The sequence below is a fragment of the Diceros bicornis genome, chromosome 17 (assembly GCF_020826845.1).
Source record: "Diceros bicornis minor isolate mBicDic1 chromosome 17, mDicBic1.mat.cur, whole genome shotgun sequence".
Lineage (NCBI taxonomy): Eukaryota > Metazoa > Chordata > Mammalia > Perissodactyla > Rhinocerotidae > Diceros > Diceros bicornis.
The window spans coordinates 33,548,487-33,561,067 of record NC_080756.1 but is presented as its reverse complement, the minus strand read 5'-3'; the positions used below and the strand labels follow the sequence as shown (position 1 = coordinate 33,561,067).

The window sequence follows — 12,581 nt, the reverse complement described above, 5'->3', positions numbered from 1 at the left end:
CATAGGGAGTCTACAAGATCCTACTCAGTCACTGCAGTTAAGCAGGGAATTTGTTCTTGAGCTTTTTGGAGACAAATTGAAAAGAAAAATATAGTGTCATGGCATTCTTTGTCCAAGAGGAAAGAATATACTAGTGTTCCATGAGAAGCAAAGTTTTTCTACCACTTAACTCTAAAAGACATGGTTTTTTATGAAGGACTTCATTTGAAGGACATAATGGACAACATCTCTAAAGCAAATACAGAATATAAGTTCTGTTAAGCTGTTCCTTAAGGCTTTGCTTCCCAAAGCTTACCTTAATCTGCATAACGAAGTTGTGATATTGTAGGAATAAGGATGGTAGACCAAGGGGACAACACCAAAATTTAGGAATGGAAAAGAAAAGATGTGTAATTTGTTTTGGTCCCTAACATACTATTTCATCACTTTTAAAAATAATTAATCCTCATTTACTTGAAATGAAGTAAAGACTTCATTTTGCCAGACTAATACCAGTTCCTTAAACTTCCCTCACGAGACTTCTTCAAGGTCACATGTGTGCGCTTGACCCATGTTTAAATATTCCTGTGTAAATGCTAATCCATATTGTTAGTGCCTCTGAAATAACAATTCAAATAATCTCCTTTGGAGGGTCCAACCTAAGTCTTCCGAACTGATGTCAGTCATTTATGTAAAAGAAAATTCACTGAATGGACAAAGCGTCCAGCAGTGTGGTTCCAGCAATCCATAATCTCTTCTTACTTTTCAGGTATTCAACTTCGATGTGTGCCAGTTGAACTGGTTGGAGTACATTGAAAATTATGTTTTAGGAGTTAAGAAGTACTTATTGAAAGAGGATATGGCTGGGATCCCAGAAGCAAAGCAACACTTAAAAAGGTAAGCATAATCAGTCAGTTAATATTTATTGAGCACTTACCGTGTATATCTGATTTTATACCAGACATGAAATTTGACTGGTGGAGGGGAGGAATTAACATTTTTTCTAGCATTCACTACATTAGAGGTCCTTCCCTGTATACTATGCCCTGTAGTGCACTGTTTCATTTAGACTTTACCGCATCTCTATGAGGCAGGTGTCATTTTGGTTATCCCATTTTTATCAAACAGCTATTTAGGCTCAAGAAGGTAACTGGTCCAGAGTAACACATGGTAAGTACAGGATCCACTCAAATGTGGATCCTGCCACCTCCTGTCATAAATGATAAAGAGAAAGAATACCCAAAAGGCAGGAAACTTGATTGTACTATTTAACATGGGCAAATCATTTAACCACTCTTCAAGCCCTTCAATTGCCTTAAATTTCTTTCAGTCATCAATCCCTAAGGGACAAAGAATTCTAGCAGTCTGGTATAATTCTGGTAGAAGCAAAGGATTCTTAATGCAGAGATGATACGGATGGAAAAATAAATTGCATAGAGAGGAAGCTTGCTTGAATAGCCAGCTAAGAACTTTAGAACCTACGCTCTAGTGAACAAGAACCAGGAAGGATTTGTGATATGGTAATATGGTCAAAGTATATTTAAGAAAGATTATGTTAGTCATGTTTGTAAGACAGGTTAAAGTAGAGAGAGGTATGAGAAAGAGAAACTAGTCAGGAGAATATTATGGAAATCTGATTATTCAGAAGGAATGTTGTGGAAATAAATGATAAAAATCAGAAGGTCATCAGGTCTGGCCACATACCCCATGAGCTAATTATTTGCTGGTCACAGCCAGGAAAAGACACGTTTATGCTTCAGACAACATAGTTGGGTATTTGGCACTGTTTTCACTTTGGTTATATATGTCTGTTCCCCAGGCTCCGAAACATTCACTACCTCTTCAATACCGCCTTCTTCCTCATCGCCTGGCGCCTTCTCATTGCCAAATCTCAGATCGCTCGGAATGTCTGGTTCTTCATCGTGAGCCTCTGTTATAAATTCGTCTCCTACGTTAGAGCATCCAGCACGCTCAAGGTCTAAGAACATTTGACAATCTCCTTTTATCTGGAACCTCTCAGATACCTCTAGAACAGCAAACTACGGTTCTCAAGATTAGGAAGTAACAAAGAATAGGCCCAAGTTCATTACCTCTCAAATGTGCTGTCATGTATTCATCCCTATTTCTTAACTATATGTTCTTTTTATTTCAATGAGAGAAGTCAAGTCATATGCCAGCCTATAATCATACATATTTTAGGAAAAAATTACTTCCATATTGTTTCCTAACACTCTATTCTATGCCCTTGAATATAAAACACCACAGTATACCCATCTTCCCATATCTAGCTCTTCTTGAGAGGACTAATGTTGACAGAATAAACATGGAAGAACTCATGGTAGAAGCTGAAATATGCTAAGAAGGGCAGTTCAAAAACCTTGGAGCCGTTCTGGGGAACCCAGTATAAAGGTTTAAAACCAAGATAAGTAGAGGATGAATGGTCTCAACATCCTCACAAATGCCGCAGGTGAAATAATTCTCCACTGCTGTCTCTGCTTCCTCTCTGTGCTTTATGGAGTCCTGGGTGAAGGCTGGGGGGAACATTTTTCTTAACTACACCCACTTCTGAAACCTAAAAAGAACCAAGAGGTGTAAACAATTATACAGAGAAGGAGGGCTTAAGTATATTGGCATTGGGACTCAGTTTATTATACTTTTAGGTAAAAATTAATTCTTGTAATATGAATTTGACAACTATTACTTCTAAATCTTTTGAATCACAAGTTTTCCTGATAGTCTTAAGAGTTTCCTTCTTATTCAATAAAGTCACCAAACTTGTTATTTTGAAGCTGATTTTGCTCAGGCCTCAAGCTGAGTGACTAATGGGAGAGGAAGGTTCTAGTCTAGAATCATAGAAAAACCCAGTCCCCCTGATCTTTCCCACTCAGAAAAGCAAAATTTCCAATAAAATTTTCAGTGCTAGTTTTAGTCTTTTTTTATAAAGTGGGGAAGATGCCTCTTCTGTGATCACTAGGACTTGCTAGTACCTTGATCATTCCAATTATACAATGTTAATTGTACAATGTACAGCAGGAGAGGATAGACTTCATTAAGGGACTCTATAGATGTTGTTTTGTTTAAAAATATTTTATGTATACTGCAAGTGAATTAATCAGTAAAAACTGTATTTATTCCCAAATTCCTATATGAAAAATATAACTGTTACTCCAACTTTCCTCATATGTGAGAGATCAGTGCATGTTGGATTACAGCATTTCATGTTAGGAACGTGATTATTCAAATATAATATCTGAGGCCTGAGCAACTAAAAATAATCACAAGTCCTAGAAAATTACACAAGCATAAAATGTTAACAATGGCAGGTGTATTTAAGCTCACTTTCTGGAATAATTGGTAATACTCAGAGAGGCACATTCAGGTTGTTGAAGTGTACAAGGCCTTAAGCGCTGCTCCTAGCCCAGTGCTACCTGAGATTTTTCTGAACCCCACAAAGGACATTTTAGGGGAACTCTTTCCCAATCTCATCTAAGTTCTGCGAACTACTTCCAGGGCAGACAACCCAGCTCTAAAACAAAGCAACTGGTGACCTTTAGTTTGAGAAGTCTAGAACATACTTTTGAGTGACATTGATTGAGATACAAACTATAGATATGATAAAATGGAAATCTATATAATTCAATGAGATTGGATAAAATAGTTCTAAGAATTTGCTATCTTTTGATTATTGTATGCTTCACCAATTCATTAAATTCCCCTGATCAAGTATTCACATTTTGACTTTTGATTAAATGAAAATTTGAATTAAAAAATGTTTTCCTCTCATCTCATGTTGTCTTTGTTTAACTGCCGACCACTGCAGTAGGTCTCCTCCCTCCTCCCAACAAAAAAGGGTAAAATCTTCCAAAGAAACTTTCAGATAAATATGAACTAACACATAGGTACATAATCCTTCACTTTTCTGACACCATTAATTGGGTTATGTCTACACGCTGAAGCATGTTCCATCTGTGGCATTAGAGAAATGACATGGATAAAATTCTCCTGTGATGATTAAGCAATAAAAGTAGGTATGTGTATGAATGAAAATCCCTAATTATTTTACATCAAGACCAATTAATAATTATTTTAGTGCCTAATATAGACAATGCAATGAGAAAGAACCTTCTACTTTTGGGGGGAAGGGGATAGAAAGTACAAACAAAAGATTTCCATGTTGAAAAAGAAGTTTTGGTAATCCCTATATTCTGCATCCACAAGATACCTGATACAGTAAAAAATGTTACAGAGTTGACGACAGTCAGACAGTCAAGACGTGAGGCAGTTAATACTAGAAAGAGTTAAGGCAGATGGGCACACAACTCGGAAAGACGTTTCTCACAATTTCGTGCTAACCTAATATCCTCACCTCCAGTTAACACCTCATTGAAATAACTGATTTAGAATCTCGAGGTAAATGTATATAGACTGATCTGAGAAGGCACTAATACCCAAGTAGTGTGTTATCTCACAATGAACATAACAATTATAGTAGGGCAGCCTCAAGTTTCCAAAAACATCAATAGTTTTCAAAGTTCAGAGGAATCACATGCAAATTTCCACATGGCTATTTTTCTAGAACTGCAAATCCAGTAATCATGTTCTGAGAACAAAGCAACTACCTATGGTAAAAAGTAATGGTTGTCCCATAAGCCCACAAACAGGTATGGAAAAATGCTCACTGCCTAGATTTCTTTTGAAAAATATACTTTTTAACAAAATAAAACTAGTAATTGCTGGTTTTAAGATGTAACTAGCTTGAGAGTGTTCTGTGAAGTGTAGATACAGTTATGGCAAAGGATACTTAACTGGAGTTGAGTTTTAATAGCTAGAAAGAGCTCTTCTGATACACAAATATTTTAGATGTCTCTGCTTTATTTGAAATACTGATTCCAATCTTGACCTGTATGTGGGTGGGGAGATGTGATGTTGGGCGACTTGTGTGAATTCTAGAAAAATACCTTAAAGAAACTCAAGGTGAGTATAGTACAAGAAATCACCAAATTTCAAGCACTTAACTGCCTGAAAATAGAAAGAAATTCCAGTTTTTATTATATAGTTCTATGAGTTGTTGCCGAAGGTCTGCTTCAGTATGTAGCTTTCATTAATGCATACTTTTCCCCCACGCCTTCTGAGTTTGACCTTAAAATTATTACACAAAATAGCATAAATGAGTTATGATATTTGGACGAGTTGTTAATCTAATTCCTTTTGATAAATACCCAATACAACTTTGAGTTACTAAAACTATTGAAATGTTTCACTGATTATAATCTTGTATTCAATTGTTTATAGGTTTAGACTTGAGTCAGCTGCTCAATTTTCACCATTCATTTTTAATATGAAAAACGTAAAATCAAGTCCAATGTCAAAGAGTGATTTAGCTTCCTCTGGACAAAAGCAAATGTAACCAAGTGATATTGACGTAGTTTTCCTATCAGGAAAAAAAGAAGCTTAAATATAAAGACCTGAGGCTTATTTGGGGTACATGATCATAAAAGGACAAAGAAATTGTTTCAAAATTTGTCATTTTATTTAGAGTCCAAATGTTCAGGACTGAGACACTAAATGAGTCTTTTGTGTTCTCTTCTCTTAAAATTTAAAAACTAAAAGAAAACCAAAACATCCAAGGCAGTTAGTTTCCGCTTAAAATAATGCAAAGTGATTTCATCACTAAAGAAATATTTCAAAAGCAGGGGAAAACTACAAGAAGGAAATACTTGGACATGAGTCCAGGCATTGCCCCGTAAGGCAGTGACAGTGGCGATCTCAATTCGGACAGTGCTGACAGGGGCTCACTGTCCCGCTGAAGGTTTGCCGAGCCCCAGACAGAAGGAGAACTTCAGTACCAGGTGAAAGAGCGCAGTGAGACAGTCAAGATCCCAAGGCTCAGGTTTAACTCATTTTAAACAATCAAAAATATGCATCTTGAACCCAAGTTCAAGACTCAAAGTTTTAAATTTTGAAACAGAGGAGTTGTATATAAATTTACTCTTTACTTGAATTACTAATCCAAGCCAAAAAAATGACAGAATGCATAATAAATCTCTACTTATACCTTTAAAAATTAGATCTTAGTCATTCCTTTATGAATTACAAAGTAGTTGTATTAAAGATGGTAAATTTCGTATTAGTAAATTATTTATTCTAAAAATTCAGTGTTTTCTACCATAATATATACATGACCAAAGTGATATTAATCATCTAAGTCGAAAACTAGAAGTACTTCTGTTATTCTGACTGATATTGAGTTAAGCTTTTCCCAAGAGGTAGTCTGAAGAGTACAAATATGGCAGCAGAGAATTATTCACCTAAATATGTCATCTTTTTATAGACTAATGTATGCAAACACCGTTTTAAAAAACCCATTTCACATAATTTGACATCTCAACTTTTAAAGTAGTTAAGCTAGAATATATACATACAGATATTATGAATCCCCTAAAGAGTGCACAGGAGGGCTGAGTGATAAGTTGGGTATCCTACTAGAAGCACCCCAGGCACAAGCCAGAGCCACCTAACAGGTAAGTCAGTAGCGTTCTCTGCAATAGAAAAGAAATACTTGGTGAGGCAAAAACAAACAAATGCTAACAAGCAGGTATTCTTCATTATCCGTCATGCAAAGGGCTGCTCAGAACCAAGAATTCACCAAAAATCTGACCCTGACTATTCAAGGAGTTTCAGGTGGAAGACTTTCTTGACTTTTAATTTTATTTATTTACTTTTCCCCCAAAGCCCCAGCAGACAGTTGTATGTCATAGTTGCACATCCTTCCACTTGCTGTATGTGGGACGCAGCCTCAGCATGGCCGGAGAAGCAGCGCGTCGGTGCGCCCCCGGGATCCGAACCCGGGCCGCCAGCAGCGGAGCAGGTGCACCCAACCGCTAAGCCACGGGGCCGGCCCTTTCTTAACTTTTAAAATGGAGCAAAGTAGGATTTTGTTTTAAAGAAATTCCTTTTATAGTTGGTTTTAATGGGTCAGATTAATTCCACTAAAATTTTGATATGATATTTGGAAAACATGGAAGCAATTTAAAATGATATTTAGGTACCACAATAACTTTTAAAATGCTTTTTAAAGATACTTAACTGTAACAATGTTAACTGAAAGAAAATAAATCTAAATCAATATTGGTTTTCTTCCCATTAAAAAAAAAAACCCTGGGGCCTGGCCAGTGGCATAGTGGTTAAGATCATGCACTCCGCTTCGGTGGCCCTGGGTTCGCAGATTCCGATCTCGGGTGCGGACCTACGCACTGCTTGTCAAGTCATGCTGTGGCAGGCGTCCCTCATATAAAGTAGATGAAGATGGGCATGGATGTTAGCCCAGGGCCGATCTTCCTCAGCAAAGAGAGGAGGATGGCAACAGATGTTAGCTCAGGGCTAATCTTCCTCAGCAAAAAAAAAAAACCCCTAGGGACCAGCCCAGTGGTGTACTGGTTGGGTGCACATGCTCCACTTTGCTGGCCCGGGAGTCACGGGTTCAGATCCCTACATACTGCTCATCAAGCCATGCTGTGCCAGTGGCCCAATAAAATAGAGCAGGATTGGCACAGATGTTAGTTCATGGCTAATCTTCTTCAGCAAAAAAAAAAAAAAAAGAAAAAGAAAACTCTGAAATTTGATTGAGCTGACAAGCAGATTCACAGAACCAACATTCAATTAGTCTAAAATAACTAAAATTCTAATTAAAATTCCTCTTGAGGAAAAAATAAACAAATGGGACCTCATAAGACTAAAGAGCTTCTGCAAGGCAAGGGAAACCAGGAACAAAATAAAAATACAACCCAGCAACTGGGAGAAAATATTTGCAAATCATATATCCAACAAGAGGTTAATTTCCAAAATATATAAAGAACTCATACAACTCAACAACAAAAAACAAACAATCCGATCAAAAAATGGGCAGAGGATCTGAAAAGATATTTTTTCAAAGAAGATATACAATTGGCCAATAGACACATGAAAAGATGTTCAACATCACTAATTGTCAGGGAAATGTGAATCAAACCTACACTGAGATACCACCCTACATCCATTAGAAAGGCTATAATCACTAAGACAAAAAATAACAAATGTTGGAGAGGATGTGGAGAAAAAAGAACCCTCATGTACTCTTGATGGGAATGCAAACTGGTGTAGCCACTATGGAAAATAGTATGGAGATTTCTCAAAAAATTAAAAACAGAAATACCATACAACCCAGCTATCCCACTACTGGGTATTTATCCAAAGAACTTGAAATCAACAATTTAAAGAGACTTATGCATCCCTATGTTCATTGCAGCATTATTCACAATAGCCAAGACACGGAAGCAACCCAAGTGACCATCCAATGAAGAATGGATAAAGAAGTTGTGGGGTATATATACACAATGGAATACTCCTCAGCCATGAAGAAAGACAAAATCGTCCCATTCACAACATGGATGGACCTTGATGGTATTATGTTAAGTGATGTAAGCCAGACAGAGAAAGACAATCACCGCATGATTTCACTCATATGGGAAGATGAACTAACACGCGGACAAAAGAGAACAGTTAGTGGTTACCAGAGGGGAAGGGGGTTGGGGGTGAGCATAAGGGGTAAAGGGACACATTTATATGGTGACTGACAAATAATAACATACAACTGAAATTTCACAATGTTATCAACTATTATGACCTCAATAGAAACAAAGTTCCTTTTGAGAGATGTTCTATTAGTTCCTAGTCTAACTTCGTTGGAAATAACATCTGAAAAAAAGAAATAAAAACCACAGAGAAGGCTAGTTCATTATTTGGAATTTTCGAGATTCAAAAATCTTTCAAAGGATGTTATGTCAGTTAACTTAATGGCTCTTAATGATAAACGTGTATTTGAAACAATGATGCTTGTTATTTTCTGCAAAATACCATTCAACATAAGCTTTACTGCAAAGTAATTTTATCAGTATGTCTCCTTTTCTCCATTACAAGAGAGAGAGACTGTCCCAACTGTTTTCAAGAAAACATTTTTTTAACCTTTAAAAAAATACATTTGCAAAACTATCACTTGTGACATTGTATTCTCTAAAAACCACCATTTTAAATCTAGTCTTTTAGTCTTCACCTTGTTACTTACCCGGAATTTTGTTTCCCCATTTCCCTAATGATTTAAACCATGGGGATTGGTTGATGATTCTTCTATTATCATTAGGTATTATAAAAGGAAAACTGATGTTGGCACACATATTCCAAACACAGTTTTTAATGGCACTGGAGTGATCTCTCTCTCTCACGACTTTTAATCTTTTATAGTCTGGAAACTTAAAATCAACCCTTTAGTAGTAAGAAAGTTAGAACAACACAATCTAATACAGAATCAATCACATTCAGGACACTCTGAATGCAGGTACTTCTTTTATCATCCAGTTTTACAATTTAACGGACATTGTTTAATATGATAATCTCTTAGATCTGACATTATCTTGTCTCACTTAAACATATTCCTCACACTTCTATTTTATTTAAAGTTACCCTGTTGCCCACTCACCACAACATGTATAAAATATTCTACTTTTCCTCTTAATGTTTCACAAACTGGTAATTTTCATCATCAGTAGTGGATGGTTTTATTCCTCACTCCCTACCCCACTCCCAAAGTAGACCAATAATAGAAAGATCAGATTAGGAAACTTAGCATTTTTTCAAAAAATGTGCTTTCTTCTCCCTAAGTGCCCACTATACAGTTGGTGAAGGATGCCTCTGTTACATGTTATAGCACCTTCGTACCTGCCCCTGTAGGAATTCACCTTAGTATTCCAGGACCCTGCCTTGAACAGTTAGAAAAGTCAATAGCCAAGAGTTTAAAGAAAAGCAGTTACCTTCATAAGACCAAATTATTGGATAAATGCTCTTGTCATCATGGCTTAACATTAATATGGCTATAACATAGGGACCCATTCCTGTTTTCCTTTATTAACAACGTGACCTGATCACAACTTTTTAAAGTCTAGACTAGTTTTCCATATGTTTTACGTATTTTATTCTGACATCATATCTTTTAAAAACAAAAGGACGCAAACATCTGTACTTTATATCAACGACTTTTTCTGTAGATGTGGTTTGACTTCTTTCCTTCAGGCAAGATCTTTGTCACCAAGAAGCAAGGTCTAATTTCGATACTGCCCATTTGCTGTGAAAATATCAGAAGGGGTCATCTTCAAAGCAATACTCCAGTTGGGCTTAGTCACTGATTAGCTGCATAATTTCTTCTAGGACATTTGTAACAGACACAACATATATAGGATTTCAGTTTGGGTTTTTTTTTCTAGGTGTGATTCCTGCTTCTCATTCATATTTTCTTTTCTTTTAATATATTGCACAATATTTTATTATTAAAAAAGGTTTTATGTCTCAGGCAAAAAGTTTTTCTCCTTCACTCGGGAGGTGCTAATGTGTATTATTTTCTAAAAGAGGTACGTGGTTGTTTGTGTGGCCATCCTCAAAGGGGACCTAGGGAGAAAAAAAAAGACCAAAGCATTAGTTTCATTCCTTACACTATTTCCTCTAAACATAATGCTTTATTTTGGGCAATTTCTTTCTGAGCACCAAAAGCTACTATTTACATTTAACAATGATACTATGACTTAAGAGTTCAGCACCATTTATACTATACCACTTACAGAACTGATGGGTTTGTAGGATCCAACTCTGAAACGACAGTAAATTATTTCAACTATAAATTTTCCAATTCCATGTAACATGCCTGTAATAAAAAATAAGTTTATGTTTATGTTTTTAATGAAACTATTTCCTAAATTAATTACTTCCTAAACTGCTGTGTAAGAATAAAAACTCAACTAATTATAATGGACTAGAATAAGGAGGGAAACAAAGCAGCATGCTTCATTCACTTCCACAGTTAAAAATAACAAGACAGGTGAATTTTAAAACAAATGGATTTCTTTTCAAAATCACAAGGCCATATAATTTATTAACTTGACAAAGCAATGTTTTCAAGAGATTTAATACATCTCACATGCACAACATTTTGAAAAATAAATAATATCAACACCACAAATTTAAATGGAATTTAAATGAAACAGTGATGGAGACTTTCATAAAAAAAGCTATTCATTTCTCTAAAAAATATAATTCAAAGTATATAAACTACTCAGCTCCATGTAATACTGAATAAGGATTGGGGTAAAGAAGGAGCTGTTTCCTTTCTTTATCTATTGTACTTAACTCTCAATTTTCATGATTATAATTCTGCAAGTTATCCTTGAGAGAATCCCATGATCTCAGGGCAAAAAGGCCCAAAATCATAAAAACAATATTGACTGAAAAACTTGGTTTCACATACTGTATAGTTCAAAGTACCATAAGACATGATTTAACATATTGTACAGTTCAAAATACCTTACATGAAAAATAAAATTTACATTCAAATGAAGAAGAAAATTTACATTCAACTGTCCACTACTTCTGGGCATTTTCTCATTTAATCCTATAACACACTTGCAAGTTAGATATTACTATTCCCATTTTTAAAGATGAGAAAACAATTTCAGAAAAGGTAGGTGACCTAATCAAGGCTACCACCATGTAAATGACAGAATTTGGATTTAATTCTAGCATCTTTCTAGTTCACTAAGTAATCTCCCTTAAATCACTGAATGCAGTGAACTTAATTATGTTTCATGTGTAATCAATATAATTTTGGAGGTTTCCAATTAAATCTTTTTGCCCTGAGCTAACATCTGTTGCCAATCTTCCTCTTTTTGCATGTGAGCCACGTCCACAGCATGGCCACTGACAGACAACTGGTGTAGGTCCACACCTGGGAACCGAACCTGGGCCACCGAAGCGCAGCGCAACAAACTTAACCACTAGGCCACCAGGGCTGACCCTGGAATTAAATCTTAAAGTAAAAGTTCTTTAAGTATCAAAACATGAGAATGTGTATATTTCTTCCCTCTTTTAAATAAAAGCATCTTAATTTCAGTGTCAGGAAAACTTTTAGAAATTAGACAAAAAAGGAATGAATCTTCACCTGTTGTTGAGAAGATTCCTCCAACAATACCACAGAGTCTTACAAAAAACTGCCAGAATGGCATATGCTCCTCAGTGACTGTCACCATCAGAGAACTGAGATCATATTTCATAAATATCCCAGAGACTCCATGGCTGCCTGCAGCATGGTTAATGACACGCTCCTAGAAGGAAGGCAAAAGGAAGGGGACAGATAGGAGGAGAACAGGATTCACGTCATCTGGTTACTTGCACACAGACACGATGAAGCCCTACGGTCCTGCCACATGAGAGGGACACCCAAATCTCTTTAAGAATTCTCCTACTAGACAAAGCTTTCAGAGTAAATCAAATTATTCTGCATTCTTTGAATGGTTAGCTTTTGAAGCAATCAAAAGAGCAGAATCATTTTCTTTCCTGTTTTCTTAAACAAGTCACTTCACATACAAGTTTTCTATTGAGCTCAAGAGCTTACAACTGTATAGCACATTCTTTTTTCTTCTTATTGCAGTAACATTGCTTTATAACATTGTATAAATTTCAGGTGTACATCATTGTACTTCCATTTCTGCAGAGAGTACATCATGTTCACCACCCAAAGACTAATT

At 36.1% G+C, this 12,581-nt stretch overlaps 2 protein-coding genes across 8 annotated transcripts in view; one reads left to right on the top strand and one right to left on the bottom strand.

Moving 5' to 3' along the window:
* The window catches only part of LOC131416217 (fatty acyl-CoA reductase 2-like), a 119,487-nt gene extending 109,474 nt beyond the window's left edge, over positions 1-10,013 (top strand). For 4 of the 6 annotated variants that reach the window (XM_058558573.1, XM_058558575.1, XM_058558574.1 and 1 more), the window contains 2 exons: positions 749-876; positions 1,799-3,762. In XM_058558573.1, the coding sequence (XP_058414556.1) occupies positions 749-876; positions 1,799-1,961 (291 nt within the window). In that variant the 3' untranslated portion in view covers positions 1,962-3,762. Of the gene's footprint in view, positions 1-748; positions 881-1,798; positions 3,763-8,263 lie in introns of those variants that run through there. The other 2 variants (XM_058558577.1, XM_058558578.1) reach the window with 2 other exon arrangements.
* Positions 9,966-12,581, bottom strand: part of ERGIC2 (ERGIC and golgi 2) — a 58,449-nt gene continuing 55,833 nt past the window's right edge. For both annotated transcript variants that reach the window (XM_058558580.1, XM_058558581.1), the window contains 3 exons: positions 11,996-12,158; positions 10,623-10,705; positions 9,966-10,452 (listed from right to left, as the gene is read on the bottom strand). In XM_058558580.1, the coding sequence (XP_058414563.1) occupies positions 10,390-10,452; positions 10,623-10,705; positions 11,996-12,158 (309 nt within the window). In that variant the 3' untranslated portion in view covers positions 9,966-10,389. The remainder of the gene's footprint in view (positions 10,453-10,622; positions 10,706-11,995; positions 12,159-12,581) is intronic.